A 15,495-nucleotide genomic window follows, 5' to 3' on the forward strand; every position below is an offset into this window, starting at 1 on the left:
TTTTCTCTCTCTCTCTCTCTCTCTCTCTCTCTCTCTCTCTCTCTCTCTCTCTCTCTCTCTCTCTCTCTCTCTCTCTCTCTCTCTCTCTCTCTCTCTCTCTCTCTCTCTCTCTCTCTCTCTCTCTCTCTCTCTCTCTCTCTCTCTCTCTCTCTCTCTCTCTCTCTCTCTCTCTCTCTCTCTCTCTCTCTCTCTCGCACACACACACTTCATTCCAACAAACATCCATCATTAGAGAGTTAGTCTTGTTAAATTGCTTAAAAAATCATAAAGTAATAAATTTTCTTAAACGTTTGAAAGTCTCTCTCTCTTCTCTTGTCTCTCAGTTCATGCAAAGTGTTTATTTAATTAATAAAAAGATGCAATCTTCTGATTTAAATAACCCAGTGTCCATTAGATGGGATTCATACTAGATATAAATCTTTAATGTCTATGGTCATCAATTAAATTGTAATTCAATTCCATTACAGTCTGCAGTGATGCAAACGCTGAACCGATCTGTCGTGGTGAAGAGGGATCTGAGCCAGAAAGCCAGGCTCTCGATTTACCGGTTGATCTACGTCCCAATCCTCACCTATGGTCATGAGCTTTGGGTAATGACCAAAAGAACGAGATCGCGGATACAAGCAGCCGAAATGAGTTTCCTCCGTAGGGTGGCCGGGCTCAGCCTTAGAGATAGGGTGAGGAGCTCGGACATTCGGGAGGGACTCGGAGTAGAACCGCTGCTCCTCCGGATCGAAAGGAGTCAGTTGAGGTGGTTTGGGCATCTGGTCAGGATGCCTCCTTTTCAGCCCGGTAAAAATGATTAACAACACCGAGCGGACCCACGTTCACGTTTGAAAGCAGCGCTGATTCCAGAAACCTCAGCACAAAGTGCGTTCGTTAATCTAAGCCAGCATGACGAACAAGGGAACGGTACCGCTAACTCAGTTCGGGTGTTGGGTTCCACCTATCCTAAGGGTCTACGTAGGGGGCGGGCGTATTACGTGAACGGACCCATCTGATTGGCCGCATATCAGAAGGGCTGCATTTGATTAGTCAAATAATACTTCCGCGTAAAAAACAGAGCTGGTTTACAAAAAGTTGATGTATGACACAGATGGAAATGTTTGAACCAAACATTTATCGCCGTTTTTGACGTGCTTTGCGATGGGCCTATCGCACGTCCTGTTATCGCGATGACGATAATTTTTCGATATATTGTGCAGCCCTGTTACAAATGTAGTCAATTATTTGAAGACTGCTCACAGTGTCTTATAATCAGGCAATGAAGCAATATAGAGGAAAAAAAAACTCTCAACTGCTGCTTCATCCTCACAAACCTTAATTCATGCTACCCTGTACAACGTGACCTGAAATCCCACCAGCTCCCAGAGAGTCAAGAGTAACTCAGACTGGGGCAGATCAGCCCGACTAGTTTCCACAGGCATGTTTCGGTATTTTTCTTGTACTTTATCCCCCATTTTTAGTCCATGCTCCATTGAGGTACCTGGCAAGGCAGAGTTGGGCCAACATCGTGATTCTGGATGCTGATTGGACGGAGTAACTGGTTTCTCCAGAGTTTTGCCTTTGCTTCACTGCCTGCAGCCATTTCCTGATTCAGAGTCTGACAAAAAGTCATAAAACTGAGCAAAATGTCTAGTAACATCATCATTTTTGTGCCGAGTTGTGTTTCTGCAGACAATACAATTTACCTTACACTGTTTACAGATTCTGGCTCAGCTCCTTCTTCACTACAACAGACCGGTTCTGTGTCTGCAGTGATGCAGACGCAGCCCCAATCCGCCTGTCGATCTCCCGCTCCCTCCTTTCCTCACTCACTTGTGAACAAGACTCTGAGACACTTGAACTCCTCCACTTGAGGCAGGACCTCTCTCCCGACCTGGAGTTGGCAAGCCGCCCTTTTCCGGTCGAAAATCATGGTCTCAAACTTTGAGGTGCTGATCCTCATCCCAGCCGTTTCACACTCAGCTGGGAACCTCCCCAGCAAGAGCTGTAGGTCAGAGCATGATGAAGCTGTTGCAAGTTCCTGCAGGTCAAACACTGTGGCAAGAAATGAGGTCCACAGAAGGGACGCAGAGATAACGGATCAGAACTTGCTTCTGCGAGTAAAATTGGGCAGAAGGTGAAGAAGTGTCTGACCCAGCCATCAGCAGGAGAGGTGGGACAAAGGGAGGCAGACTGAAAAGAGCATATCAGGAGAAGACAGGCCTTCATGGAGAGTCCTGGACTTCGGGAGGAGCTGAAGATCAGTAGCAGCGATGACACCATATGCCTTGTGTTAAGCTGAAGATATGAAATTGACAAACAATGACATTGTCTTGCTGTCATGTGATAATGATATATGTGTAACTGGAAAACTTTTACTTTGTCTAGGCTGTCCCATGATGAGTATATAAAGGGCAGCAGAGAGAGAGAAAAAAGTGTGTGTGTGTGTGTGTTAGTTGAGACTTGAAGAAGTAGTGCATGTGTTACGAAGACTTAGAGTTGGCGCAAGGCAACTAATTATTCTTAGTTAATTTTAGGATTAGCACTCTCCTTGGGGGAACTGATCAGTCTTATATCTACTTTTTTTTTGTATTTTTTAATCTTGTAATAAACTTTTTGAAAAAAGAATCCACATTCCTGATTCTTAAAGGTCCTTTTTAAAGGTTTGAGAGGGAGCCCCGATCCAAAACAATAAGGAGAGGTAAGCATATTTTAATTACAGGTTCCTGAATTTTCAGGATTTGCTTTACAGTTTGTGACAGATTAAAAAAAGAAACCTTAAGTGAAGAAGCTAGTCTTCTCCTCTCCCGTGGGTAACGAGACATCCTAAGGATTGATAAGCCAAAACATTAGTAGGTTAAAATAGGCTCTGTTTGCAAGTGTGAAAAAGTCTCTGCCAGCGTGGGAAGGTTGGATTAATTAGATTAATTGATAAATCTATGTTAGTCTGATCAACTAACAAGAATCATTTTCTAGTTACCACAGCCCACAAAGCTGACAGAGGCGCAAATTAATCCTAATATGACCCAAAGAATTGTCAGTAAGGACGGCCTTCATCTGAACTTCCGCCTCAGTATTTAAAACAATTAAATAACAGGAGAAATCAAAAGGGAAGTGTGCTATCACAAAAGAACGAGTACGGCATTTCATTCTCACCTTAAAATAGGAAACTGATTCTAATTGGGGAGTCCAAACCAGGGTCTAATACAATAAAACTCACCGACACCCCACAAACCCTGAGAAAGCAGCACAGTCTTAGGTTCTAACGGAACCAGGTTCTAACGGAACCAACAAATAGGACACGCTCGCGACAAAGCTAGGAGGACCACATCATCCGCATAAAGTAGAGACGAGATTCTCCTGCCACCGAACTCCACATTGTCAACACCAAGGCTGCGCCTAGAAATCCTGTCCATAAACGTTATGAACAGGACCAGTGAAAAAGGGCAGCCTTGGCGGAGTCCAACCTTCACTGGGAACAGGTCCGACTTCCTGCCTGCAATGCGGTCCAAACTCACTCCTCTGGTAGAGGAACTGAATGGCCCTCATCAAAAGACCATCCACCCCATACTCCTGGAGTGTCCTTCACAGGGTGCCTCAGTGGACACGGTCATAAGCCTTCTCCAAATTCACAAAACACATGTGGATTGGTTGGGCAAACTCCCATGACCCCTCCATGACCCTAGCAAGGGTAAAGAGTTAGTCCACAGTTCTACAGCCAGGATGAAAACCACATTGCTCCTCCTCTATCTGAGATTCAACTTTTGACTGGACCCTCCCCTCCAGTACCTTGGAGTAGACCTTTCCCGTGGGGCTGAGAAGTGTGATTCCCCTATATTTGGAGCACACCCTCTGGTCCCCCCTTTTTAAAAAAAGATAAAAAGATACACTGATGGGCATCCTTATGTTTAAACATGGTGTTTGTTATGACCAAACTGCGACTTGCACAGAAGTCCAATTACAAAACACCACTCAAGTTCAGATTGGGCAGGCCGTTCCTCTCAATCATGCCATTCCAGGTCAGGCCATCATTGCCAACGTGAGCACTGAAGTCCTCCAGCAGGACTATGGAGTCCCCAGTCGGAGCACCATCTAGTAATCATCCCAGGGACTCCAAAACGGGTGGGTTCTCTGAACTGCTATTTGGTGCATAAGCACAAACAACAGTCAGGACCCGTTTCCCGACCCGAAGGTGCAGGGAAGCTACCCTTTCGTCTCCTGCAGAAAACCCCATCATACAAGCAGAGTTTTGGGGCTAACAGAAAACCCACCCTAGCACGCTGCCTCTCATCCTGAGCAACTCCAGCATAAGAGTCCAACCCCTCTCAAGGACTTAGATTCCAGAGCCAATGCTTTGTGTGGAAGTGAGCTCAACTATATCTAGCCGGTACCGCTCAACCTCTTCTAAAAGCTCCAGCTCTTTCCCTGCCAAAGAGGCAACGTTCCATGTCCCAATAGCCAGTTTTTGTGTCCGGTGATCGGACCACCAAAGCTCCCGCCTTGGTCTGCTGCCCGATCCACATTGCACCGGACCTTTTGTGTTCCTCCTGTGGGTGGTGGGTTCACAGGTGGATGAGTCCATGTATCCGGTTTGGACTGGGCCTGGCCGGACCCCATGGGCCAAAGTTCGGCCACCAGGCACTCGCTCATGGGCCCCAACCCCAGGCCTGGCCCCAGGGTGGGACCCCAGTAACCCTATGGGCCAGGTACTCTAAACCAGGCCTAAAGGGAGACCCAGGACACATTGGAGGGACTACCTCACTCACATGGCCAGGGAACTCCTTGGGACTTCTCTGAAAAAGCTGGCCCAAGTGGCTGGGGAGAGGGAAGTCTGGGCCTCTCGAACTTAAGGCTGATTTATGCTTCTCCGTCTGCGTCAGTGCGGAGACACGCAACGCCATTATCCATCCTTGCGTAGGGCACGCAAGTACGTACGGAGTCGAGCCCACTTTTTTAAACATCCGTCGAATGAGACGGATTACGCAAGCTTGTGATTGGTCAGGACGCCGCTGTTGTTTACAGTGCCGCCATTGCAAAGAGAGCCGAGGATAACTAGCGGCAGACACGGAGAAGCTTGAAGAATACCTCGCGAAAAAACTCTAAAAATATGAACGTTTCATCCTCCCGTGACTGGAGGAGTGAAAAGATGCGCAGCAAGCGTTTTATTTGTGGACGGAAATGACAGGAAACGTGGGTTTAGAGGTGGGGAGCGCATGAAGCGGTGGGAGAATGAGAGACAAATATGTCTGTGTTAAAAGTCTCTTATATACACAAAAAACACAATATAAACACACTATCTTGGACCGATACATGACAGGATACCACAGAACAGAGCTACGCCCTCTGTTGTCCTGCCGGGCAACTGCTTTGCAACACTCTCCAGGAGACGGAGAAGTAAAAGAGCAAAACGCTTCCGTCAATCCATGCGTGTCTGTCCCTTGCGGAGCTGACGGAGAAGTTACCCAGGCTTTAGGCTGCTGCCCCTGCGACCCGTCTCCGGATAAGTAGAAGAAAATGCGTGGATGGATGGATGGACAAATTATTTATTAAGGAAATCTAGACACTAAAACACATATCAAACCGGCTTCCAACAACTGTGATTGTCTATCAGAATATGTGCAAAAAGTATCCAAAACTTTGGCTCTCTTGACACATGTATCAGCACAGCATGAAACACATGAACAGTTGAGATCTTTTAAACTGGATTTCTGTTAAAACCATCGACATATAAATATTGGACAATGGGTTTCCATAGCCTCCAATAAGAAGTTTTTGTGCTAAAATGGGAGGTGGCCACCACCGCCATTTTGACCGTGTCACAGGTTCCGTCCAGCCCAGACAATTCCACAAAAGGGAAGAGATGTGGAGCTGAGGGTGGGGCCGCAAGGCTGGGATCAACTGACGACACCCGGTCGAACAAGCTACAAGCTAACCTGAAGCTAACCCAAAGTTAATGCGGAGGTGGGAGCTAAGCTAACAGAGGTAGCAACCTAGCTACAACCGGAGTTAACTGTGCACAACACCAGAGCTTCTGAGTCAGAGATACGCCGGGCTGACCGCTGGGTAAAACCGGGGGGAACACAGAGGTCTCAGAGAGCTCCACAAGCCGGCAGCCGCACAGCAGACAAGCACCGCTGCGATCTGAGATGCGCAGAGCTGCTGCTGGGGAGAACCGGGCAGAAAGGTTTCCATCCCAGAGCTCCACAAGCCGGCAGCCTGCGCAGCAGTCAGAATCCGCGATCAGACAGAGATTTACCGAGTTGCGGAGAGGGGAGAATGGGTGGAAAACATCGGTTTCCACCCAGAGCTTCACAAGCCAGCAGCCCGCGCAGCAGACAGAAGAAGCGATCAGACAGAGATGCGCCGAGCTGCGGGGAGGGGAGAAGAGCTCCACAAGCCGATAGTTGGAACTCAGCTCCACCAACATGTTATATTTCAACCCATTTTCTAAAGTGCAGCATTATGTTAAATGCACTGGGTTTTACCCTATTACATTTAAATTTCATGGTTAAACAGTAAATGTTAAAATCTAAGCTCAGCTCGCCAGTGACCTAAAATACATAAATATAATTTTACTTACCGAAAAAAATGAAGTGGAGGCTCCTTGGACGCTCTATTAGTGCAATTAATGCCACAGCAAGTTATTTTGTCCAACAATTGCACAAAAAATATCCAAAAAAGAATACACAAACACAGAGACTCAAAATGCCGGAACAGTTTTCAGGCGAGGCCGAGGCTCTACTGAGGCCTTTCCACGGAGCTAGCTCTGTGGTCACGTGGGTCTGATGCTCATTAATTATACAGAATTTTAGGCTTTTAATACACTTAAACAGAAGAGTGAGAAAAAAATTCACCCCCCTCAGAGTTGTCATGAGTGTAAACTAGATAATTTAAACCAAAAACATGTTCTGGTACCAGGCTGTAAACATGTTTATTTCTGCTGTGACATTGGTATTTTTAACATGGGAGTCAATGAGGATTTGCTCGCTTCTTTTTTATTTTATTTTTTTTATTTTTTTTTATTTTACCGTGTCCTGTCTGGCTGTGAAGCAAGCAGAATTGATGTCTGAATGCTGGTGACAAGCCTTACAGATTTACTCTCAGGTGGAGCATCAAAGCGTTTGTTTGCTTTTAATGTCACGCCTGATACTTAAAACTTTATTGTTATTGTTGTTGAATGCTTTGTAATTCTGACCAGACACAGAGACAGAGGTGAAAGAGAAAGGAAAAGAAAAGGTGGGGAGAGAGGGGGTTCCACAAAAATAAACAATGAACAAGAGTCTGCTTCTAGACCTGCAGAAAAAGACAAAAAAAAGCAAAAGGACAAAAAAAAAGAGACACAACAACAATACAACAAGATCTAGCTATCACTGTGTCAACTTTAGGGCTGCAGCTATCGAATATTTTTGTAATCGAGTACTCTATCGAATCTTTTTTTCGATTAATCGAGTACTCTAATAAATTACCCTTTTGTGTTTGTAAACCATTATATCAAATAGCATGTTATAATTATGAAAGACCTCTTAAAATGAGCAAGCAATTGCCAGTTATTCTTCAAGTTTTATTCAAAATTAGTTTTCAAAACTTCAGCACTTCAACTTTACTTCACAGTAAACAAATGCCTGTGCAAAAAATAAGTAAACAACCTGAGCCGACTTTCCCCTCGTGCGAGAATCTGCTAACCTGCAAGCCAGAGGATAACTGTTGAAGTAGCGCTGCGAGCGGCTGCGGCCCAAACAGAACCAGAACCGCTCACGGCGCATGCGCAAACAGCTCGCCAGCTGTTTCCCTATTAACACACGTCCGTTTTAATTTCTACACTTTTTTCTCACACAATAACAAGGATTGTCGAGAAAGCATGTTTGCCGTGGTTTTGTCAAATTATACTGATCACAAAACATTTATTTACTTTCTTTCGTTTTCCTCCGCCACTCATAAATACCCGTGTCCTCCTGCAGCAATCCCGAGGGACAACGGACATCAATAACACAATAAAAAGTCCGACGTGTTGTGTAAAACTATTTTTTAGCACATTTTAAGTCCGACGTGTTGCTAGCAGACGTACGGTGTGAGCTAAAACTGAGTGCTACAAACGAAAAAGTCGCACAGCATCTGCAGAATATATAGAAATACAGGCTAAAAAGCATTATCTTGTAGAGGCTCTGAGTCCGCTTGCAGAAGTGACATTTACAGGTGCTGCAGCACGGAGGATGTGGTGTTGTGGTAGGCTAAATCCATTTTACAGTATTTACACTGGACTACGTTTTTCACCTTACGACGTGAAAAATGGTCCCACACCTTTGACATTTTGTGTCTTTTTAGAACTCCACCGGGGTCTACGTTGTCCGCCATGGCTTAAGAGAAAGTTAAGTTACGTTCGCTACTCGCGTGTGCATTCAGCCCAGTGGGCATGTGCGTCACTTATTTCGGTCCGGGTGAAACATGACCCCGGGCGATTGCAAAGCCATGAATTAATTAAATATGAATTAAACGAATCCTCGAGGCAGAGAATTTGACTCGAGGATTTTTTGTACTCGAATTATTCGAGGTATTCGAGGAATCGTTTCAGCCCTAGTCAACTTGATGAAAAAATATATAATCAACATTGCTTAACTGAAGAATCACGATAATAAATCACAGTGCATTAAGTGCCCACCATAGTCTTAAGACCTGTGTTTAACGTGCCCAAGCCCATACTTTTGAGAGCACCATGTGAGCACCTGTGTGTGTACACGCGCTTGTTTATTTAAGGTTTCTCTATAGGAGCGTCCAACAGAGAGTGTGAGGGACCACAGATCCGTCCCCCAAAGATGCGCAGGAGACGGGGGGAGCTCCAAGTCTCAGAGATCCAGGCGCTGCCCCAGAACACAGGAACCCCAAGGAGACTGCAACCAGAAAGGCCCCCGCCCCGCTCGAGAGGCACAGAGGATCGCCCCGGGGGGCCACGCCCAGCAGCCGGCAGAGTCCCGGGAGATATCAGCGGCAAGCCCACAGGCCCGTCCGCAGCCTCCCACCCCCTAGCCGGCCTAGGGGCGACCACCCCTGCACGGTGAGGGAAATCGAAGAGAGCGGCAGATTACAGCCAAACATGAATTCAGCCAATATTAGTCTCTTGTTAAAACCAGGCAAAGACCCAGCATTTCCAACCAGCTATCGCCCAATTTCGCTTATTAATGTTGATCTCAAAATAATTTGTAAAGCCCTGGCCAAAAAATTTGAGAAGGTAACCCCCTTCATAATACACCCTGACCAAACTGGTTTCATTAAAGGTAGACAGTCATCCACAAACTCACGTTGATTACTTAATTTGATAGATTTATCTTACAGTAGAAACATAGAAACTAGTATATTATCTCTAGATGCAGAAAAAGCTTTTGATAGAGTTAACTGGAAGTTCTTATTTGCAACTTTACATAAATTTGGTTTTGGGAACTTCTTCATAAACTGGCTACAAACATTATACAGTTCACCAACAGCACGTGTCAGGACGAACGACCAAATATCAGCTAGCTTCTGTCTTCAGAGGGGGACCAGGCAGGGATGCCCACTCTCCCCCTCACTATTTGCTATCTTTATCGAACCACTAGCAGCAGCAATTAGGCAAACAACAGATATTAAAGGGATAAAGTGTAAACAAATAGAACATAAGATCAGTCTTTATGCAGATGATGTTTTACTCTTTCTCCAGAATTCTCAATCATCTCTCTCCCAAGCAACAGAACTGATAAACTCTTTTTCCAGAGTTTCAGATTGCTCTATAAACTGGTTAAAATCCACAGTTCTACCAATTAATTTCTTATTTGTCAATTTGCTTAATACACAATTGGAGTCAGGGAATATCACATACCTGGGAATTAATATCTCTCCCAAGTTAGCAGATCTAACCAAACTAAACTACATCCCACTTTTAAGGAAAGTGGAAGATGATCCTTCAAGATGGAAATCCTTACCAATATCACTCATGGGGAGGGTTGCTACAATTAAAATGATGGTCTTACCCAGAATAAATTACTTATCCTCGATGATCCCAAACAAACCACCAGCTGACTGGTTTAAATCTCTGGACTCCTCAATTACTAAATTCCTTTGGCAGGATAAACCTCCACGAATTAGCCTAAAAACGCTTCAGAAGACCAAAGACAGAGGAGGACTGGATTTACCCAACTTTTATTATTATTTCTTAGCCAACAGGCTGCAATATATACCAAGATGGTTGCAAGATAACCCATTAGATGAGTCCTGGTTAGATATAGAACAGACACTTTGCAATACGATAGAGCTTTCAGACTTACCATTTATTAGCTCAAGCATAAGAAAATATGAAAGCTTCAAAAGTATTAGTATCAGCACCTCTCTGACAGCATGGTGGGAGTATCTTAAAATGACAGAGTCTTCACTAGTACCATGCAGACGCACACCTATCTGGAATAATCCTGACATTCTGCAAAACAACAAAATGATGAACCTTCCGGACTGGAAAAATAAAGGAATCCTATACCTGGAACACATATACGAAGGATTGGACTTCATCCCATTTAATCAAATAGTCTCCCAATTTGGAAGGGATAAGAATAGCTTTTTAGAATACCACCAAATTAAATCTGTAGTCAAACAAAAATTTAAGCTCAATAAAATAGAATTACAAACACCACCAAGGGTATTAGACTTTTATAATCTCAAACCCCCCAAACTACTGTCTAAAGTATATAAGACACTGTCCAAAATAGACGATAAAATTGCAATTCCTATTGAAAAATGGGAGGTGGATCTATCAGTTAGCTTTGACCAGGACTTCTGGTCCCAAACTTGTTTAAAAACTTTTAAAATGATCAGACACCCCAATTTACAATTAATTCAGTACAAAATTCTACACAGAGTACACTATACAGGTCATTGGATGTTCAAGATGGGGTTTGTGTCGTCTGACACCTGTACACACTGCACAAACAACATTCCTGACAATTACATTCATGCACTGTGGTCCTGCCCACCTGTCCAGGAATTTTGGGGTAGAGTATGTGAGGATCTGTCAAAATGTCTGAAATGTCATATCCCAACTTCCCCCTCTCTTTGTTTACTGGGAAACCTGGACGATGTCCCGATTGAAACATCTTTGGTTCACGTGATTCTGACTGCCATATGCATTGCTAAGAAAACTATCCTCTTGAATTGGAAAAATAGAGAAACTCTCTGCATTAACCAGTATAGAAATCTTTTGTTAGATCATATTGCACTTGATATAGCCTCTGCTTCCACTTCAGATGGATCTCTCTGGGCTCCTTTGATCAGTTCCATCACATAGCGATGATGGGGGGCCGTTGATGTTGTCCTGCGGGATGGTGTGTGTGTGTGTGTGTGGGGGGGGGGGGGGTCTGAGTTTGGAGTATCCGGATGTTCCCTGGGGGTGGGTTCACTGGGGGTGTCTGGGACTGGGGGACCGTTGCCCCCCTCTGGAGGTACTTGGGTTGCCTCGGGGGGTGGACTTTTGGCGGTTGTGAGTGGGGCCCCTTGGGGATCTTGGCGGCGGCCATGGGTCACTGCCTGGCGGTTGCAATGCCCCTGGGCGGGTCTGGGTGGGGGCCTGGGGGCTCGGGGTTTGGGGGTGGCTGGCCCCGTGTGGGGATCTGGGCGGGGCCTTGGGGGTCGGGTCCTGACATGTATGCTGCCGGGAAGAAGGCAGGAACACGCAGCAGTGCCTGGCCCGGGTTCGGGGGCCTCAGGTAGACCTTGGCTCCTCTGCCGTTCCATCACAGGGGAGCGGGAGGTCCAGGAGGGGGAGGACCCAACCTTACCTGGATGTCCCATGTCTTATATATTCTGGAAGTTGTGCAAATGTGGGAACGGGCATAGATATTCAGCTGGGGTGGGGCTGGGTTGGTGCCCTCGGATTCTGTGAGGCTCTGTAATGCTGCTGCTTTGGGCCCTGGCAGGATGGGCTGGGGTCTCCATGCCCTGGGTGGCAGTTTGACAACAGAGGTGCCTATTGGGGCCAGTAGGGGAGCTGGCTCCCTGGAGGACTAAGCCCAACCCGCCATTCCTCCCCATCCCCGCATATCTCTCTCCTCCTGCTCCCTCACATCATCGCACAAACATACACATAGGACCTTGGGGGGTGGGCAAGTCAGGGAGTGCGGGTATGGACCCCATTTCCGCATTCCTGTGGCAACCTGCCCCCCAATTTTATTTGCACCTTATAAGCTTCTACTGACGACATTCCACACAAACACACACTTAGGGCCTTGGGAGTGAGCACATTCAACGGCATTTGGCAAGGGGATATTTCAGCCTCCTCCCGGGTGCCAGTGCCCACTTCCAATTTTAAACCGCACTTAGACACTGATGGCTGAAGTTGTGAGTGGGGTGGTGCGGTGGCATCAGCGGGCATAGGCCGGACAATGCCCGCACTGCCCACTCACCACAGCCATGGAATACACCTCATGATTACACAACACTATATTGGAGCAGGCGGAGGGAGACTAGGGGTCTTTGCCACCTCTGTTGTTGCTAGGCTTCCTGGGGCTGGAGGCTAGGAGGGGGATCTGGCCGTCTGGTTGGGGTCTGGGGTGGTGGGTTGCTGTGCTCAGCGTTGGGCGGGGGAGCCTGCTCATCAGCACCCCAGCAGAAAGGGTCAAACTCTGGTTACCAGTGTGCAGCAGTACCGGGACCAGAGTGAATAGGGTGTGTATGGGGAGCATGAGTGGGTGTCCGGGATGATGAAAATTTTTCTATATATTGTGCAGCCCTAGTTCACATCCAGAATCGAACCCAGGTCTTCTGCACGAGAGTCTGATGTCTTACTAAGTGAGCTAAAGCGCCAGTGACGTCCTTTGTATCTGTAACATTTATATCCTTGATGACAGCTAAAACAACGTTCAGAGAACGGTTCGGAGCAAAATGGCTATTTTGTTGCTAATTTGCAGGAAATATCTTGAAGAAAGTTCTACAGAAAGTAGCTAAGGGTCCTCAGAAATGTAGCTAGCTTTGTCACTAGGCGTTAGGAACAGTGACAAAGTGGCACTGCCTCTCTCTCTGCTGCTAAAGCTACGGATAGCAAATGCTACGGGCTATGCCTGAGCGTGAACGCGCATGAAGCAGCCTGCTCGACCCGAGCATCTCTCTTTTTCTGTGATTTTACAGAAAAACAGGCAATCACAGTAAAAATGCCAGGGCTCATTCTACAGGACCAGGGCATTGCAGGAGAATGTATGAAGAAGACATTTATTATTTCTATACGTGTTTTGGCTGTCAAACTTCCATAATTACGTGTTTTACTTATAATTTGGTTGGTTTACTTAATAATTGTGACCACTTACAAAACATTACAATCAATGTATCGAAATATGATTATGATTCATTGAAGAAGCAAGCCATAACCAATTATAGTGGAATGCAGTTTTTTTGTTTTTTTACTGCGGCACCAGCGTTAGATCCAAACTTAAAATATAGTCAGGATTCTAAAATTAACTCTAAAGTTAACGGGTAACCAGTGCAGAGACGTTAGAATAGGAGTGATGTGAGCTCTTCCGTTTGCTCCAGTTAGGAGCCTCGCTGCACATTTGCCTTTTATTTGACTAAAGTCGTCACATAAAAGGCAGCCCTAAAATATTTAACTAAAATGAGCAGTTTCAAGAAGTCCCTTATTGTGACATCACAGTAAGGAAAACAAACATAGCACCCCCCCTCACCTGTTGACCCCGGAGCAGCAGCAGCTCTGATCTCAGCTTCAGGAAACAGTGACAAAAGGAGTTGGTGTCTGTCTGGTTCTGCTTCATCGTGGTCTCTTTCCTCACCAGCAGGAGTCACAAGGGAGGTCACCGTCTCCTGCTTCAGTACACACTGCTCTTCATCCTGACTGATGCAGAGCTCCTCTTGTTTTACAATCTGCAAAGGTTCTGGCTCATCCTGCTCCACTTTCATCTGTGGAGGTTCTGGTCCCTCCTGTAAAGGTTCTGCTTGTTCCTGCTCCAAACTGGAGGTCCTCTCCTGGTTCCAGAGCTGCTGGTCAGTCAGAACCTCCTCATCTGTCCTGACATAATGCAGTGGGAGTTCTGGACAGACAAGCAGACCAAACAAAAAGCTGAGTCATGTGACAATAAGAAAGCACACTTCACTTGAACCATCTGATGCATCTGAAGATGTTTTAGAAAACAATGAACTCTTAACCTGTGTGTGTGTGTGTGTGTGTGTGTGTGTGTGTGTGTGTGCGTGCGTGCGTGCGTGCGTGCGTGTGTGTGTGTGTTATTGATTTGTTTCTCTAAAGTGGAACAAAGTTTACCGCAGACTGATTTCAGCTCAGTTGTGTCAAAAAGCTTCAGAACAGCAAACGGATCCAAGCAGACTGTCCTGAGATTGTGTCCTCAGTAAAACCACATGAGTCCCGCTGCTGTTTCATACCTATTCTGTGTAAGTTGATCTGTGGTTTCCAGCTGATCTCCAGCAGTCTGCGCTGACGATCGATCTCTTCCTCGTAGCGGACGATGGTTTTTTCAAACTCGGAGAAGATTTCTGCAGCAGCAGCAGTTAGCCGCTCTCTGATCACCTCTCTCAGAGACTGAGCTGAAGACATTGTTGCTGCAGAGCCTCAGAGGTTCCCCTCACACACCAGCACAGCAAGCTAGCGCTGGTGGCTAACAACAAGCTAGCTCTGATAACAGCTTCCGGTTATGTGGCTGCGTGAAGGCGCGTTAGCGCCACCTACTGGACTGGAGTTGGACCAGCAACAACAAGGAAGAGATGAAGGTGTGGAACACAGGTTCAGGTCAAAAGGTGACAGAATGAGACTAATAACAGTGGAAAGAGAAACTGTTGAAGATCTGAGGGAAACGATCAACAGAGCAGATTTAGCTGGAATCACACACCTGCAGGTTTTTAGGTACAAAGAGAAAACTGATCCATCTGTTACTGGAATTCAACAATCAGTTCTATGGAGGAACAAATTATTTCATCCCTCCTGATGTTCTTAGTTCAGTTCAGTTTATTTATAAAGTGTTAGATGGGAAGAGAGACTAGAGAGGATGTAACAAGGGCGTAGGAACGAGTTTAATATTGAGGGACACAGTGCCCCACTCTCAGCCCTACTGTCAGGGCAAAGATTGAGGAGCATCTAAGTGTGCATATGAAAAATGCTTTGCATGTCAATGGTATGTTTGTATTAAATATACTTTATAGTTATAAATATGCACTTTTTAAGCACATCTGCAGTATCTTTGTTGACTTAAAAGTTGCTGTTGACATTGTACAGTTCAGTGCATTCGTCTGCCACAAAACAGCGTTTTTATAAAATATATTTTATTTACTTTTCACCACTTTTCTTGACATAACTTTTGTGATCCATACCATTTTGCTTTCATTATTGAGGTTGGCTTGGATGTTTTTCTTAACATGTACAATCTGATTGTTAGATAAATTGATTGCATTCTATACAACTACATTCAAATTACATCTGTTTGTTTGTTTGTTTTCTCCTACAGATACAATGATATGCCGGTGCAGGCTGCCTTGTAGGACAGC

The 15,495-nt window shown here is 45.6% G+C and overlaps 1 protein-coding gene across 1 annotated transcript in view; it reads right to left on the reverse strand.

Annotated features, from left to right (window-relative positions):
- LOC129154098 (zinc finger protein ZFP2) overlaps positions 1 to 14,631 on the reverse strand; it is a 29,741-nt gene extending 15,110 nt beyond the window's left edge. The window contains exons 1-2 of the mRNA XM_070548490.1: positions 14,380 to 14,631; positions 13,671 to 14,033 (exon numbers count right to left, since the gene is read on the reverse strand). Of these exons, the coding sequence (XP_070404591.1) occupies positions 13,671 to 14,033; positions 14,380 to 14,551 (535 nt within the window). The 5' untranslated portion in view covers positions 14,552 to 14,631. The remainder of the gene's footprint in view (positions 1 to 13,670; positions 14,034 to 14,379) is intronic.
- Between the last annotated feature and the right edge of the window lie 864 nt (positions 14,632 to 15,495).

The sequence above is a fragment of the Nothobranchius furzeri genome, chromosome 2 (genome assembly GCF_043380555.1).
Source record: "Nothobranchius furzeri strain GRZ-AD chromosome 2, NfurGRZ-RIMD1, whole genome shotgun sequence".
Lineage (NCBI taxonomy): Eukaryota > Metazoa > Chordata > Actinopteri > Cyprinodontiformes > Nothobranchiidae > Nothobranchius > Nothobranchius furzeri.